Below are 18299 nucleotides of genomic sequence, written 5' to 3'. Positions count from 1 at the left end.
CCAGTGGTCGTGGGCTGGGTGAACCATGCTATAATACTCTTTTCTCTACCATCTGAAAAAAAAAAATGCCACGTGCTGGAGTGAAAACCTGTGCAATATCTTTTATCAGTGACTTCCACAGGGCATTTCTTCTCTCTGTTTGCTCTGGGCCCTGGCCTGCCTGGCTGTTCAGGCAGCTCCCCTGCCATGGCAGCTCTGCCAGCTCCATAAGCAGCTGCGGTGATGCTCCTAGAGTCGCAGCTGAAACTAAGCAAGCCACTGGGAACATAGATCTGGGTAGCCAAGTTTCTGCAGCACTTCCAGATGTGAAGTGGGGGAGTTGTTTTATCCTGTTTTGCAGGCTCTTTTATTCTTTCTGATATATTTTTTTACAGCAATATACTGCGAACAATTTGTACTGTTCACTTGCATTCAGCTGCATCTTCCCAGTGGTGGCCGCTTAGCATTTTTCTAGCTGAGCCTCTCAGGCTGAAGCCCTGTCTGTGTGCTGGGGCAGGCCAGCAGCAAAGATTTTTTTTTTCAATTTTTCTACTGAAATCTGAGCAAAACTCCCAGACCCGCTCTGTGCCGACTCTGCAGCTCCCGTACTGACAGAGCGCTCCGTGGACCACAGAGGGGCAATGCCTATGCTCACTAGACCAGGAGGCAAAATTCCTGTCAACTTTGGGGAGCTCAAATAAGAACGATGAGATTTTGGCCAACTGCTTTGGCAAGGAGTACTCCAAGGAGGCGTTTTTGCTAAGTAACTTCCCGTGTGCGTGGGCACTTGGGAGAGGGGGCAGAGGCTGCTGGAGAGCTGCACCAAGTGTTTATTCCTCCAGGGAAGAGGGAGCTTGGACCAAAGCCTAGGTCCCTGCGTCAGCACACTGCACTGGTGCTTCAGCCTCTCGCTAACATGCATTTTTTTCCCTATTTTTTCCTGCCTGTAGTTTCAAGCCACCTCCTCAATGAATCCTGGAGAATTAAATGTGATTGTGATGGGGGGGTAAGAAGCTGCCAGTGCAGTTTGTCAATGCTTCTTTTCAGGCAATAAGAAATGGGTCTGCTGACGCCCTGGTGGCTGCTGCTCCTTCTGGTCAGCTTTGGCTCACCTGCACACAGGTTTTCGGTGCGTATCTCTCAGCTAGAGTCTGTACAGCTTCTCTGCGGCGTGCCAGTGGGTTATCATTTCCAGTTATGTAGAGGTAGGTGCTCCCCTACAAAAGACTTGGGCCTGCAAGAGCAGAGCAAAGAGCTGCCTGTGGCTAAAGGAAGGTTACTCTTTTGGTCCTAATAACATAGGGTTTTCACAGCATTATGGGCTGGGCAACTCTCCACACGGCTGGACTGACAGTGCCAAGAATTAAAAACAACATCAAAAAAGCCTTTAAAAATATATTTGATTTTATGGCCAGTAAAAAAATACTCCACTCCATTTCCTCAGGGAAAACTGCCTTCTTTTTATTCACTGCAATTCAAAAAGCAGGGAAAGGGGAAAGAGGAGCTAGTCATAGTCTGAGGCAATCTGTTTTCATGTGATGAGCAAATTACTCTTGGGCCAACTCAAGGAGGTACAGAGCTTGGCAAAGAGAGCTAGGTGAGCTTGGGGCTGTCTGCAGCAGGTTCCCATGTGCTTCCAACCTGGAAATCCTCCTCTGTGTAGGAAAACAAACAGGCTGAGGAAAGGAGCAGGCAGCTCAGCAATTGTGTTTTAGCACGCTCAGCAGCCTGCTGTCCTGGGCAATTGCTTGTTTCTCTTATGCCTAGAACTGGTCTTGCTCTGGTATCGCTCAAGTCAGCTTGCTCAGAGCAAAAACAGCAAGTAATTCTTGTGCATGCCATTTCTTGGTTGTCTTGGAGGAGATTTTGCTCTGTTTTGTTGATGTTACTCATGGAGTAATATCAGCCACAGACTAGGTTGTTGCTGAAAATGTTTATCCCAGCCAGCCTGAGCCAGATCCTGGTCTTGGTTATAGTAATGCAGCTCTGAAATTACTCCACTGATCCCAGTAGGCTCACTGCTTTTCAGCTCTTTTATCTTCCAGTTTTACAAGATGTTTCTGTAACCTCACTGGTTTGGCCTGGCTGCAGTGCAAGAACCAGGTTTTTCCCCTCTGATTTCCCTGAGCACTTTCATAGTCTGCAAAACTCCCTTTGATTTCATTAAATGGTAATCACAGAATCGTCTAGGTTGGAAGAGACCTCCAAGATCATCTAGTCCAACCTCTGACCTAACACTGACAAGACCTCCACTAAACCACATCGCTAAGCTCTACATCTAAACGTCTTTTAAAGACCTCCAGGGATGGCAACTCAACCACTTCCCTGGGCAGCCCGTTCCAATGCCTAACAACCCTTTCAGTAAAGAATTTCTTCCTAATATCCAACCTAAACCTCCCCTGGTGCAACTTTAGCCCATTCCCCCTCGTCCTGTCACCAGGCACGTGGGAGAACAGACCAACCCCCACCTCGCTACAGCCTCCATTAAGGTACCTGTAGAGAGCGATAAGGTCGCCCCTGAGCCTCCTCTTCTCCAGGCTGAACAATCCCAGCTCCCTCAGCCGCTCCTCATAAGACTTGTTCTCCAGACCCCTCACCAGCCTCGTTGCCCTTCTCTGGACTCTCTCGAGCACCTCCATGTCCTTCTTGTAGTGAGGGGCCCAAAACTGAACACAGTACTCGAGGTGCGGCCTCACCAGAGCCAAGTACAGGGGGACAATCACCTCCCTAGACCTGCTGGCCACACTGCTTCTTATACAAGCCAGGATGCTGTTGGCCTTCTTGGCCACCTGAGCACACTGCTGGCTCATATTCAGCCGACTATCAACCAGTACTCCCAGGTCCTTCTCGGCCAGGCAGCTTTCCAACCACTCATCTCCCAGCCTGTAGCGCTGCTTGGAGTTGTTGCGCCCCAGATGCAGGACCCGGCACTTGGCCTTGTTGAACCTCATATAGTTGACCTCAGCCCATCGGCCCAACCTATGCAGATCCTCCTGCAGAGCCTTCCTACCCTCAAGCAGATCGACACACGCACCTAACTTGGTGTCATCTGCAAACTTACTGAGGGTGCACTCGATCCCCTCATCCAGGTCATCGATAAAGATATTAAAGAGGACTGGCCCCAGCACTGAGCCCTGGGGGACTCCACTAGTAACCGGCCTCCAACTGGATTTGGCTCCATTCACCACAACTCTCTGGGCCCGGCTATCCAGCCAGTTTTTAACCCAACGAAGCGTACGCCAGTCCGAGCCACGAGCAGCCAGTTTCTTGAGGAGAATGTTGTGGGAAACGGTGTCAAAAGCCTTACTGAAGTCAAGGTAGACCACATCCACAGCCTTCCCCTCATCCACCAAGCGCGTCACTTGGTCATAGAAGGAGATCAGGTTCATCAAGCAGGACCTGCCTTTCATAAACCCATGCTGACTGGGCCTGATCGCCTGGTTGCCCTTCAAGTGCCGCGTGATGACACTCTGATGATAATCTGCTCCATGAGCTTCCCTGGCACTGAGGTCAAATTAACAGGCCTATAGTTCCCCGGGTCTACCCTCCAACCCTTCTTGTAGGTGGGCGTCACATTTGCTAGCTGCCAGTTGACTGGGACCTCCCCTGATAGCCAGGACTGCCAATAAATGATGGAAAGCGGCTTGGCCAGCTCCTCCGCCAGTTCGCTCAGTACCCTCGGGTGGATCCCATCTGGCCCCATCGACTAGCATACATCCAAGTGCTGTAGCAGGTTGCCAACCATTTCCTCGTGGACAGTGAGGGCCACATCCTGTTCCCCATCCCCTTCCACCAGCTCAGGGTACCGGGTATCCAGAGAACAACTGGTCTTGCCGCTAAAGACTGAGGCAAAGAAGGCATTGAGTACCTCAGCCTTTTCCTTATCTTTTGTAATTAAGTTTCCCCCCGCATCCAGTAAAGGATGGAGATTCTCCTTAGTCCTCCTTTTTGTGTTGATGTATTTGTAAAAACTGTTTTTGTTATCTTTAACGGCAGTAGCCAGATTGAGCTCCAGATGAGATTTGGCCTTTCTAATTTTGTCCCTGCACAGCCTCGCAACATCCTTATAGTCCTCTTGAGTAGCCCGCCCTCTTTTCCTCTTTTCCATAAACCCTCCTTTTTCTCCTAAGCTCGAACCACAACTCTGTTCAGCCAGGCCGGTCTTCTGTGCCGGCTCGTCTTTGGGCGTGTGGGAACAGACTGCTCCTGAGCCATTAAGATTTCCCTCTTGAAGAGTGCCCAGCCTTCCTGGACTCCTCTGCCCTTCAGAACCGCCTCCCAAGGGACTCTGCCAACCAGTGTCCTGAAAAGCTCAAAGTCAGCACTCCAGAAGTCCAAGCGGTTTTACTGATCCCCTTCCTGGTTTCACCAAGAACAGAGAATTCTACCATTTCGTGGTCACTCTGTCCACGACAGCTCCCGACCACCACATCTCCCACCAGTCCTTCTCTGTTTGTGAACAGAAGGTCTAGCGGGGCACCTCCCCTGGTAGGCTCTCTAACCAGCTGCGTCAGATAGCTATCTTCCACGCTCTCCAGAAACCTCCTAGACTGCTTTCTCTGGGCTGTGTTGTGCTTCCAGGATATGTCTGGGAAGTTGAAGTGCCCCACGAGAACAAGCGCTGACGATTTCACAACTTCAGCCAGCTGCCTGTAGAACTCCTCATCTGTCTCCTCATCCTGGTTCGGCGGTCTATAACAGACCCCCATCGGGATGCTTGCCTTGTTAGCCTTCCCACTGATCCTAACCCACAGAGACTCAACCTTATCATTCCCAGCCTCAAATTCCACAACATCAAAACACTCTCTAATATAGAGAGCCACACCACCACCCTTTCTGTGCTGCCTGTCCCTTCTGAAGAGCCTATAGCCAGACACTGCAGCACTCCAGTCATGAGAGTGGTCCCACCACGTTTCCGTGATGGCAACCAAGTCATAGCCTGCCTGCTGCATAATGGCTTCCAGCTCCTCTTGTTTTTTACCCATGCTGCGTGCATTAGTGTAGATGCACTTCAGCTGGGTAATTGCCTTCTCCCCCGGCCTTGCCATTGTTCCCCCTGGCACACCTCTGACAAGCCTTATTTCATCCCTGTCCCCCTTCTTACCTAGTTTAAAGCCCTCTCAATGAGCTCTGCCAGCTCCTGGGCTAGGATCCATTTTCCCTTAAGGGACTGGTGGAACCCGTCTGCGGCCATCAGGCCGGGTGCTGAGTAAAGCGCCCTGTGGTCAAAAAATACAAAATTTCTGTGTTGGCACCAGCCTCTGAGCCACGTGTTAATCAGGTGGGCTTTCTGTGTCCACTCTGTACCCCTCCCTGCCACTGTAGGGATGGACGAAAACACCACCTGTACTCCCGCTCCATCCACTAACCATCCCAGTCCCCTAAAGTCCCCTTTGATAGCCTTCAGGCTTCTCTCTTCAATTTCATCACTGCCAGCCAGGACTATCAAAAGCGGATAGTAGTCAGAGGGGCGAACCAGGTTGGGAAGATTTCTGGCAATGTCCCTGACCCTGACCCCAGAGAGGCAGCAGACTTCCCTACTGGTAGGGTCAGGCCAACAAATAGGGCCCTCTGTCCCCCTGAGAAGGAAGTCGCCTACAACAATTACCCTTCTGTCTTTCTTGGTGGAGGCAGTCTTGAGGCGTGGAGTCAACCTCCTCGCCCTAGGTATCCTCCTGGGTAGACTTTCTACATCATCTTCACCCACCGGTCTCTCCAGCTCTAGGGCCTCAAACCTCTTGTGTACGCACACCTGGGAAGGTGGGGGCTGTAGGGGGGGGAGTTGCCTGCAAGGTTGAGCAGGGACCTGTCTCCATTCCTCCTCAACTCCTAGGTCCCCTCCCTCTGCCCGACAGGGCAGGGGGTCCACCCCTATTTGGGGTGTCTCACCCCGGTACCTCTCCTTCAGGCCCTGCAGGGAGTCGCTCCACCAGTCTATCTCCCGCTCACACTCCCTGGTAGCCCTCAACCTCTCCACCTCCTTCCTGAGCTCTGACACCAGGTGGACCAGGTCATCCACCTGCTCGCACCTCACACACACAGTCCCTCTGCCTCCCTCAGATGGCAGCAACAGGCTCAGACACTCCCTGCATCCGGAGACCTGAACTGCCGCATTTTTGAGCAGGCGGTCAGTCTGGGTGGTTACAGACTTTCTAGAGAGAGCGCTCTGCCTGGTGTAGGCCATTGCAGCCTAGTTAGCGGTCGACAGCCATTAAAGGTGTTGTTCTTATGGGCGGGGGGAACGTTCTGCCCTCCCTGCGCGAACTGCCGCGCCCATCTGATGCGCCCCACCCTGTTCGCCGCGCTCCCTAGGGGCTGCTTTTGAACGGCCGGGGAGGGGGCGCTGCTGGCTCCGCCTACGCCTCGTCAGCCTCCCTCGCGAGGGCTGCCGGGTCCTGGCGGCTCCCTCGGGCGGCCTCGATGCCGGATAAAAAGCCCTGCCTGTCCCGATCCCCCTCTCCGCTGCAGTATGTGTCTGCCCCGGAGCCGATCGCCTCGGCAAGTTCAAGCTGAATGACTTTTGTCCCAAGTAATTTTCTGCGTATCTGACGATATTCTGCAATGCTCAGATCGGTGGCAAGACCATTGTAAAAAAAAAACAAAAAACTTTTCCACTGGGTTCAACTCAACGGCCCATGCTGCAAGATTCATGTACCTTAGGGAGGGGCTACGACAGAATCGTCTTGATCCTCAGTAGAGGAGACACTCATTCTCTCACTGCCCCTCTGTTCTTACCAGTGATTGAAGTGTGCTTTCTGTTCTTTCTTTCTTTTTTTTTTCTTCTACATAGGATAAAGATATTTGCCTCCTAGACAACAATAAATTAAGACAAAGGTTAAAACAGCTTCAAGATTTGCTTTTCCTATATGAACTGCAGCTGAAGGACATTCTGGAGAACACTTACCATAAAACGAAAAGCAGTCTGTTCTCAAGCTACAGGAGCATGCAGCGTGAGACGCTTTTACCCACAACCAGTGGAAATTTGATAGTCTATGACCAAGGTACATTTTGCAGTAGCATATGTGGAAACTTCAGCTTGCAGAAATGTTCAGTTCTTCTTTCAGTGCCACATGTGTCATATTTTATTTCTGCTGAAAAATTATTTAACTTTTAAAGCAGATAGTCTTAAAATGCAGTCAGATACATGGGAAGGGGAAGGGCAGACTGGTGGCCTTGCTACCAGCAGACTTCCCCTGGGACTGCAGTCAGCTGGCCCAGATTTAGGCAGCTACCACCCAGGTACAACGCAGACATCTGCAGCTGGGCTTGTATCCCAAGACTCCGGTGCAGAGAGGAAAAGGCACCTCTCAGCTCTTTTCCGTCAGACCTGCCTTAGACGTCTGCTGTAGGAAAAGATGGGTCTTGCTCTTGAAGAGCCCATTTTCCCCCAGTGACTTTGGGAGCCCAAAGTGCACGGCTCAGCTGCAGGCACTGAAACCTGTTGGGAGGAATCCAGCTTCCCTGTTCTTCAGCTCTTCCATCACTTCTGCTGTGCAGCAGCACACGTGCATGCTCTGTTCCTTGCTGTCACTTCGATAATACTGTACGACTGGAGTTGTGGGCTGTGGCCAAGATTTTGTCCTTGATGAGCATTACATTGAAAGTATGAAGCCTCGCTAGAGCCAGTCACGGAACTTAGCCTCTGGTTTTAGAAACTTCAGGCCCCCCAATCCAGTCCAAAGTACAGCTGAGGTAATCTTCCACATGGAAATTAGCTTCACTGCAAATGATATTAAGGTCTGCACCATTCCCTGAGTCTGAGACATTCAGAGCAGTTGGGCCTAGCTAACCCCCTTGCCATCCCTTGGTCTCTGCCTGGCGCTTGCTGACAGAGCCAGCCCTGGTCCCACAGTGCTCACGTCTGAGCTGCATCTGTCCCGTCCCACTGATCATTTGGGAATGACCCTCTCAGGGGGCTGTAAAGGCTCTGAAGCCTTGCTGCTCAACGCCAGGCCCAGCTGCAATGCAAACACAGCAGTTTACTAATATATTTCTGACCCATTTGCTCTGGCCCTGCTGGGCTTACTGAGCTTTACACAGACTGGCCAAGTGTCCGTGTACGGCCTCTGAACCATGTCTTCTCTTGTCTGCACATAGCCCTTTGCTTTCCCCCATCTAACGAGCTGATACCGTTCTGCCCAGACTGCTCTGCGGTGTATAATAGGAAGAAGACCAAAAACGGCTACTACCGGATCAGGCCCAGAGCAGATCGAGAGCCTTTCCTGGTGTACTGTGACATGTCTGATGGTGGTGGGTGGACCGTAATTCAGCGGCGGAGTAACGGCAAAGAGAATTTCAACAGGTGGGTGCCTCGTGGTTGCATCAACAGGGCCCTCAGTGAGGCCTCCAGCTCCCACACTCGGCCCTGCTGGTGGCAAAACCCGAAGTTCAAGAAGCAGGATATGCAAGACAAGACTTTAACTATGGTAACTGTTTGCATTAGGGCAAAGTGTGGGTACGCATTGGTAGCAGGAGGCCATTTTCAGGATGGATTTATAATGCCTGCTGCATGGCTTGCCTGCATTTGAGTAGGTGTGTATGTGAGTGCATATTTGTTTGTACAGAACAGAATAGTTCAGTTGGAAGGGACCTAACAAGATCATTGAGTCCAACTTCCTGACTGCCTTGGGGCTAACCAAAATTAAAGTGTGTTATAAAGGACATTATCCAAATGCCTCTTGAATGGTGACACACATGGGGCATCAACCACCTCGCTAGGAAGCCTGTTGCAGTGTTTGACGAACCTCATGGTAAAGAATTTTTTCCTGGTATCTAGGCTATTTTGTCATGATAGGAGACAACTGTCTGCCAAAGCCTCTAAATTGGCAGATAACTGTGTCAGCAAATAGGCTGAGGCCCACTTAATGTTTTATCTGTTCTCATATCAGGAATCATGTTCAGCACGAAGTAAAATTTATTTTCATATTCAGATCATTCACAAAGATGCAAAACTACGGGTCCAAATCAACCTTTCTTTATGCAAAAGCCCAGAGAAATTATTTCCTCCTGGAAATCTCTAGGAGGCGAGATGCTCTACTGGCACTATGAAGAAGAAATGTCCCCCTGCAGATTAATTCACTGTTGCAGCACACACACTTGTAGGGTGTGTCCACCATCTCTTAAATAGAGTGCAATTCATTGCAAAGCTACCTCAACTGTCTGGCTCTAACCTAGCTTGCCCAGAGAGTGGTAGCTCTCTAGCCGTGGTAGTTCAGCTCTCAGCAAAGGTGAATTTATGCCAATGAAAATCATCCTGAAGAGTAGCATTGACTGGTAAGTAGGTCAGGCAGAATTAAAATCCCTACTAACAACCTGAGAGAGGGAATAAACACAGGGTTACTAAAACTGGAAATATCAATATGCAGGACATATAGGTTTATATCAAAGATAGCCCATAAATATCAGAGGAGATTTTAAGATAATGAAATGATGAGGAGAAAGGAACAACATGAGATTTCTCTTAGAACTATGAAGCCAGAAAATTGTGATGAAAAGTAAGTATGCATCTTTAAAGGACAAGTTGGCACATGCAGACAGTGATACTGCAAAGAAGCAGAGGTGAGAGTGGTCAATGAATTAAAAATAGATTTAAGTGGAACAGGAACACAAAGCAGACCCAGATATTTTCCTTTCAGCTTCATCTGGAAGCTTTTGTTTGCAGGTTCTGTTCATTTTCTGATTCTTCACTACTTCACTTCATGCATCTAAGACTGTAGTATATTTTAGACTGCAACATTAATTTCCAGTCAGGAGTGAAGATGAATTATGACCTTCTGAAGAACGATATCAGATGCTTTGCTGAAGACAAATATGACAGCTACCGCTTTCCTCTTCCATCTAACTTACAACTTCACTCTGCAGACACTGTATCTGGCAGTGTGAAGGATTGATTCCAATGTATGTGTGCACAGGGTTAGCAGGCAAGGGAGTAAGATGTGTCATACATATTTCTGAGGCAGAGTGACAAATCTCAGCTCAGCTTGTGCTGAATGAGATACTTTTCTAAAAGGACCTCAAGATGCAGCTGAAGATTTACTTGTTACCACAGTTAAGTGTCACAAACTGACATTTAATCCTGGCAATTCAGGAGGTTCCAGGAATGCATTGATGACAACTCCCTTCTCCAATTGATAGAGGAGCCAACGAGGAGAGGTGCTGTGCTGGACTTCATTCTCACCAACAAGGAGGGGCTGGTGGGGAATGTGAAACTCAAGAGCAGCGTTGGTTGTAGTGGTCATGAAACTGTGCAATTTTGCATTCAGAGAGCAGCATGGTGGGAGCACAGCAAGCTTGCTGCTCTGGACTTTGAGAGAGCAGACATTGCCCTCTTCAGGGATCTGCTTTGTAATGTACCCTGGGACAAAGCCCTGGTGGGAAGAGATGCCCACAAAAGCTGGTTAATATTCAGGGATCACATCCTTCAAATTCAGGAGCGATGTATCCCAACAAAGAGGAAGTCAGGCAGGAACACCAGGACACGTGCATGGAACAAGGAGCTCCTGCCCAAACTTAGACAGAAAGAGGAGGCCTACAGAGAATGGAAGCAAGGACAGATAACCTGGGAGGGGTACACAAATATTGTCCAAACAGCCAGGGGTCAGGGTAGGAAAGCCAAAGCCCATTTAGAATTAATTTGATCAGGGACATCAAGGGTAATAAGAAAGGGTTCTGTAGGTGAATTGGTGATAAAAGGAAGACTAGGAAAATTGTGGGCCCTCTGGAAGGAAACAGAAGACCTGGTCACCTGGGATATGGAGAAGGTTGAGGTAATTAATGACTGTTTTGCCTCAGTCTTCCCTGTCAAGCTCCAGCCACATGGCCCGGGCCCCAGAAGGCAAAGACAGGGACTGGAAGAATGATGAACTCCCCAGTGTAGGAGAAGATGAGGTTCAAGACCATCTGAGGAACCTGAAGGTGCACAAGTCCATGGGACCTGATGAGATACATCTGCGGGTCCTGAAGGAACTGGCAGATGAAGTTGCTCAGCCACTAAACATCCTATTTGAGAAGTTGTGGCAGTCTGGGGAAGGTCCTGCTGACTGGAATAGGGGGAACATAACTCCCATTTTAGAAAAGGGAAAGAAGGAGGACCCAGGGAACTACACGGTGGTCAGTCTCACCTCTGTGCCTGGCAAGATCACAGAGCAGATCCTCCTGGAAACCATTCTAAGGCACATGGAAAATAAGAAGGTGATTGGTGACAGCCCACATGGCTTCAATAAGGGTAGATTGTGCCTGACAGATCTGGTGGCCTTTTGTGATGGGGTTACAGCATTGGTGGTTAGGGGAAGAGCAACTGAGATGACTCCAGTCATCTACCTAAACTTGTACAAAGCATTTGACAATGTCCACCGTGACATCCTTGTCACTAAATTGGAGAGACATGGATTTGATGGATGGACCACTTAGTGAGTAAGGAATTGGCTGGACAGTCACACTCAAAGGGTTGTGGTCTATGGTTCAATGTCCAGGTGGAGAACAGTAAAAAATGGTGTTTCTCAGGGGTCAGTATTGGGACTGGCACTGGTAAACATCTTTGTTGGCAACCTGGACAGGGAAACTGAGTGCACCCTCAGCACATTTACCAGTGACACCAAGCTGTGTGGTGCAGTTGACATGTTGGGAAGGGATGCCATCCAGAGGGACCTTGACAGCCCTGAGAGGTGGGACTGCAAACCTCATGAGGTTCAATAAGGCCAAGTGCAAGGTCCTGCATCTGGGCCAGGGCAATCCCAAGCACAAATACAGGCTGGGTGGACTGAGAGCAGCTCTGAGGAGAAGGACCTTGGGGTGTTGGTTGATGAGAAGCTCAACATGAGCTGGCAATGTGCACCTGTAGCCCAGAAAGGCAACCATATCCTGGGCTGCATCAAAGGAAGTGTGGCCAGCAGGGCAAGGGAGATGATTGTCCCCCTCTGCTCTGCTCTCATGAGACACCACCTGGAGCCCTGTGTTCAGCTCTGGGGCTCCCAGCACAGTAAGGACATAGATATATTAGAATGAGTCCAGAGGAGGGCCACAAAGATGATCAGGGGGCTGGAGTGCCTCTCTTAAGAAGACAGGCTGAGGGAGTTGGGGTTGTTCAGCCTGGAGAAGAGAAGGCTCCAGGGAGACCTCATTGCGGCCTTCCAGTACTTAAAGGGGCCTACAGGAAAGGTGGGGAGGGACTCTTTGTCAGGGGATGGAGTGATAAGACAAGGGGAAAAAAAAGGGTAGGTTTAGGTTAGATATAAGGAAGAAATTCTTTACTCTTGAGGGCAGTGAGGCCTTGGCACAGGTTGCCCAGAGAAGCTGTGGCTGCCCCATCCCTGGAGGTGTTCAAGGCCAGGCTGGATGGGGCTTTGGGCAACCTGGTCTGGTGGGAGGTCTCCCTGCCCATGGCAGGGGGTTGGAGCTAGGTGGTTTTTAAGGTCCCTTCCAACCCAAACCATTCTGTGATTCTATGACACTTGCTGTTACCTGTGCATGCCGAAATTGATATTTGTATCTGCTTCAGGAAATGGGATGATTACAAACTGGGATTTGGAAAATTCCAAGGCAAGAATGATGAATACTGGCTGGGCAACGACCACATCTATGACCTGCTCACTAGAGGTGCAAGTACTTTCCTTCCACAGTTTTCCTTCCAATTTGCATGTGATAGTTGATCTAAAAGGGCACTACTCTGTTTAGGAGAGAGCTCATTAAAGATTGACCTGATGGACTGGCATGGGGAAAGACGTTATGCAGTCTATGAAAATTTCCAGCTCAACAATGAGCAGGTAAGAAATGGAGAGAGTGGTGATTTGCTTGTTTTATCTCTGAGGGTGGGGCACCTGCATCTGCACAGCATCGGGCAGCTCTCTGCCACAGGGTGTGGGGAGATCCCATGTGCACTTACCTCTGGCCTCACAGTTAAAACAGCCTTCCATGAGGGAGGAGATGCAGGTTAGAACCTCTGCAAGGAAACTGGGCGCTGCTCTGCTGCTTCCCAGGAGAGTGTCCCAGGCTATCACATAAAAAACAACACTAAAACAAAACCCATCTACTTTGCTCTAAAAGAAAACCGTGCACTCTAATCAAAGCTTTGAAAGAGCAGTTGTAAGTTCCTGTCCTGAAGAGAGGTAACTGCAGCACTAAGTGGTACACACAGAGAAAGTCCGGAGAAAGCCAGGCACATTCCTGTATTTCCATGCTTGCTTTCTAGCTTTAGACAGACGGCATCCTGCTCAGTGCAGGGGCAGTTCTTTGTAGGATTGCATCTCTGAACCCTATTTGTAAGTAGCCCAAATTCCCTGCATGGATCAGTTCTAGTTCCAACTTCTTCACCACCCCAATGTGTTCAGTCTGCAATTAGAGCTTTCTTATGAAAAGGTTTGAAAATAGCCTTACTACTTTTTTATAAAAGTGGAATGTAATAACAGGAAAAGTCCTCACCACAGAAGTAATCATCCCTCTCTTATCAAATGTCTCTCAGATCTGCTAGTCGTGCACACTGGAACTAAGTATTCTCACCAGAACAGGACCATTTAGCTAAAAATCAGATGGCTTCCAGGCCTTGGAGGAGCAAAATTCCTATGGGAGTTGTCCTAGTTGAACCACGAGCAGTTTGTGAGAGCATCTACTTGGCACATTTTCCTGCAACATGTGTTGTCTACGAGCCAGGGAAAGCCTTCCAGATTGTTGTGTAGAGTATCAAATGAGTATTAAAAGACAATAAAACCTGAAACCCTCTTAAGCAGCAGTAGTAATTGGTAACCACTTTTGGAAGTTTAAATCCAGTGGTGATCTACACGAGTACCATTAAAGCATGGAGCTAAAAGTCAGCTGTGAGTTCAACAGTCATGTCTTTGACAGGGGATACAATGGACAGAGGAAATCTCAAAAATGAGAGCTGATACCAAAGGCGTGTTTCACATACTGTTGCAGGACAACTACAGGTTATGGTTTGGCACCTATTCCGGTAACGCCGGCGACGCTCTGTCTGGTGGGAGCAATTTTGAAGACCAGTGGTCAGCCTCTCACAAAGGCATGCAATTCACCACATCTGACAAGGATCACGATCGATTCCTGGCAGGCAACTGCGCGTTGGAGAACAAGGGTGGTTGGTGGTTTAACAGGTATGGAGAATGGTTGATCCTAACTCAGCCCTTGGGAAGAGGCATAGGGTGTGGGTGGCTGTACAGCCGAGACACCTTACACGCCTTACAGCAGTCGGAGGTTGCTGCGAGCACATCACCTCATATGGCTAAGTCTGCCATGTTCAGGCCATCAGGAAAGCAATCTGCTGCTTTCCTTATGAAGCCAAGCAGGTAAGTTGCATTCATTTTAAGAAAATGGGCCAGAATAAAAGTGAAGGAGAAGTGTCCCAGAGGGAAAAAAGCCTGATTGAAAGTTCCTTGGACGTGCTTTGGATTATATTCCAAGAAAGAAAAGTCATAGCCACTGGAAGATGAAGTGTGCACAAATGAATTTCTTTGTTACGGAACTTGTCTAGGGGATGAGCTATCCCTTACTGTTCCTGATTGTACATTTTCTGGTTGGGCATGACCCATACATCAAGTAATAGGGTTGTGGGTTCACTAGACCTGGGAATGTAAACACCCCGTTATCAGGAGTTTTTCCTCTGCTTTAGGGCAGGATGAGCCTCTTCTTTGTTTAGGCCAGGTCCTGATCACAAACAAAGTGAAAATCAGTGGACCTACAAACATGTACATCAATGGTGAAATTCAACTTCATTAAAAAACATCTGCATTTTTAGGTGTTGATGTTGAGCTGCTTATACCTGAGCTGAAGGCTACCAAATGACATCACACACCTCTGTTTAGGTATCTGAATCACATCCCTGGTTGGTACACTCAAAGTAGCCAACAGGTTGAATTGTCTGACCAGAATAGGTGTCTACATTAGGATGACCCCCATACTCCTCTGGGCTCCAAGGATTGTATTAAACAGTTCTTCACAGTCTATAGTAGGACCATAACCAGTTCAGTACGGATATATCTAGGTGTCTGGACCTGTCCATGAATCCCACCCCTAGTATTTCTAAACGTATGGTGTGTGAAAATTGTACCTTGCTGTCATGACGTAACGTCTTTCCATGCTAAACAGTCTCCTTGCTACCTCCTCTGTGTTGTTACAAGGTGCCACGCCGTAAACCTCAACGGACGATACTACAAAACAGGGAGGTACAACGGATCCCACGACAACGGCATCACCTGGTCTACGTGGCACGGGACGTGGTACTCGCTCAAATACGTGGCCATGAAAATCCGGGCTCCGTTCTTTGTTGACAGTGAGAGTGGAGATGGTGAGAACAGTCAGGGCGGCTGAAATCTGCTGCTTTGGGAAGTAAAGAATTGTGTACATTAATAGCCAGCCCTCTGCTGCTGCCAATTGCCAAAACTGCACTGTGGTAACTGTAGTTGCGTCTGTTTCTACTAGCCGAGGCAAAAGTTGCAAGTTGTTTGAGCAATGCCAGCCAACAGTCTAATGGAAAATATACGGATCTCAGTCCTGAAATAACCGTGGCTTTCTTTTTTAGCAGTTTTTGGGACTTCGTTGTAGAGTGCTTATGAAAACCTTGGACCCTGAATGCTCAAGAGTGTTCTTTTAGCTATCTGTACCCTTCAAGGGCTAAATCTTTCTCATCTTGATTGTAACAGCCATTGCCTGAGTTACAAGAATGGAAAAACAAAGTGATAAGGAGTCAGACTTCACCTGTTGTGCCTTCACTAGTGTTCTGATTTGGGTTGGGAACACGTTTTTAGGTAACTCTCACTGAGGTCACCAATTGCCAATTGCAGAACTCTCCTAGAGTGTGTGAAACCCCACCAGAAGATGGATACGCCCCAACAGCTAACAACCATCCGGACTACTTCGAAGTCAGGCTTCTTCCAAGGCTGCTTTGGAGCAAGTCCCCACAACGTGGACAATGTTCACACTGCATTTCATTGCCAACAGCTTCCCTCTGCAGATCCGTTTATATAGCACACTGCAACATGCTAATGCAATCAAAGGCAGTGCTGCCAACCAAATTTAAGTCCCAGATTTAAATTAGACAGATTTTACTAAATTTAAGATGAGCACAGATATTCTTAGGAGTTCAAAAAATGCAGTCGTGATTCATTTGTACGTTCTTGTGTCATTTACCAGACTACTTTGATTTAGTAAAGAGGAAACAAAGTGGAAAGTGATTGAAACACAAGGCACGCTTCTTTCGCTGTCTCTTCTGAGTGAAACTAAAGAGCAACATAAATAACTGAAAGAAATAGAATACTGAAAATTTATTTTCCACAAGTTAATAACTGCAGTTAAAAATGAACAGTAATATCAGCTTGATGCAAATAATGTAACTACCATGTTGTAGGATAAGTCTATTTTTTTCTGAATTACAATAAGTTTTAAACTGGTAGTTCATTTCCATTTATTTGCTTTTAGAATAATATATAATTTGTATTATATAGCCGTAATTATGAAATAAAAGCATCTGAGTAGGACTTAATGCTTTGTATCTGTTTTTAAATAGTAGGAAGTTGATCAGAAGTTAGGATGAAAATCTTGAGAAGACTCGTAATGCAAGAATTTCATTGTTTTGTTGTTGTCTCTGGTGTTTTTGCACCTGCTGGGTAGTTTAGAAGGTCTGCAAGGTAAATTTGGTTTCCATGGCTCAAGCTGTCCTGAAGACAACGCAGATGTGAATAGTCAGTGTAAAATTTGATTTGGTCCCTCTGCTTTTTCAAGCAGTTAAACCCTGTTCTCACTTATTCCCAATGACTGTAAATGAACACCAGCGCGCAATGGCTCTGTGCTCCAGCGAGATGTGCTCCTAAAGCCCATGTCCTAGCAAGACCACACCGGTGAAGGGCTAGGGAAGCAGGGTAAAGATTACAGCCAGGTGAAACTCACCTCTGCGTGCTGGAAATCAGCTACTCCAAACGGCCAGCATTAGGGGTTTGATAGCTCCCTGAGCAGCCAAGGACCCAGCTGATAGTGGAGTATCGAGCAGCAGCTACAGGCAACAGGGCATACTCAGACAACTGCCACCCAGTCCAGTTCCCCCACAGCCACGAGTGATGTAAAGCCTCTTCAGTCCAGAGCCATTACAGTTGGACTGCCTTCAGTCAGCAGCAAGATTTGTTTTTTTTTTTCCTCTCTCAGACAGTAAATGGGGCTCTTGGGAAGAGGCTGCAGAAAGAAGAGAGCAGGGCATCCCCTCCTCTGCCCTACCTCCAGTGCTGGAGATGAAGGAGTCAAAGGGTTTTGGGCAGGACCCTACAGCTCCTACAGCAACCCCTAAGTGTTCCAGAACCTTTTTAATCTCAATAAATAGTGTAAAATCACACTAGCCAAGTACTAATTTGATCTGAAGGCTACCATCAGGCTCAGGTAACTCCCACTGAAAGTTACATTATGTACTCCTGAATGTTGTTGTGCTCTACGTTTGATCACCCATTCCTCCGGGGTCTCCTGCGCCGAGGCTCACCAAGGCTGTAAATCTATCTCGTAGTGCGGTAGCTCTGAAGCTGACAGATCACTGCTTCAGGGCAAACACGCTTCACACAGCCACGTTTACCTTAGCACAGGGGTGGTAAGTACGCTAAGCAGTAATTGCTTTAGAGGGCTGACTTCCAGCTCATTTAAGTCATTTTAAAGACTAGTTATGTTTGACTAGCTTTGGTCCTCAAGCATGGACGTGTTCTGAAAGGCTTTCAGAGGCACTTCTAGCTGACAGTTAATGGGAAGACGCAGCTGGTACTGACCCTGCGCAGGGCTGCAGGTCGGCGGCGCGGCGTGCTGGAACAGCTCCTGGGGAGGAGGCGACTCTCAGCACCCCCGGAGCCAGATCCTGTGCTCCGGCAGCAGCTGGAAAACGTCACCCCCTGAGAAAACTGCTCCAACTGCTGAGTCTGACTCCGGCGGCCAAACGCTGAGATGCTGGCTCCTCCGAGAGTACCCTCCCTTGGCCAGCCCTCCCATAAAAATCGGTCTCCTTCTGGGAGAGTTTTCTGAAGACTGACAGTTCTCTGCCTGAACCTACCTTCCCTCATTCCATCCTCCACTGCCAGCACCTTTTCTTTTAGTGACTGTGCCCAACAGCACTCCCCTTCTCCTTGCAAACTCTCTGAAGAGGCGGTTACTCCAACACATGGCAAGCAAATTCTCTGAGTCATTCTCGCTGGCCTGAGCTCTGTCTCTGTTGTCAACTGGGGTTTCAACCCAGCTCTGAATACTTGCAGCCGTGTGTAATCACCAATTTTTTAAGCTCTGATTTTAAAGCAGGAAAAAAACAACATAACTTTTGTACTTCACCTTAAGATTCTCTGGGAATCGTCAGACAT

The 18299-nt window shown here is 48.4% G+C and overlaps 1 protein-coding gene across 1 annotated transcript; it reads left to right on the top strand.

Moving 5' to 3' along the window:
• The first annotated feature begins 1036 nt into the window (after positions 1-1036).
• On the top strand, positions 1037-15291 carry LOC118246025 (fibrinogen-like protein 1). Its single transcript, XM_035542791.1, has 7 exons — positions 1037-1108; positions 6770-6980; positions 8122-8281; positions 12476-12573; positions 12652-12740; positions 13888-14078; positions 15102-15291. The coding sequence occupies exons 1-7, from the start codon at positions 1037-1039 to the stop codon at positions 15289-15291; spliced, it is 1011 nt and encodes a 336-aa protein (XP_035398684.1).
• Positions 15292-18299: the final 3008 nt, after the last annotated feature.

This window comes from Cygnus atratus, chromosome 1 (assembly GCF_013377495.2).
Source record: "Cygnus atratus isolate AKBS03 ecotype Queensland, Australia chromosome 1, CAtr_DNAZoo_HiC_assembly, whole genome shotgun sequence".
Taxonomy (NCBI): Eukaryota; Metazoa; Chordata; class Aves; order Anseriformes; family Anatidae; genus Cygnus; species Cygnus atratus.
This window is presented reverse-complemented; position numbering and strand designations above follow the sequence as displayed.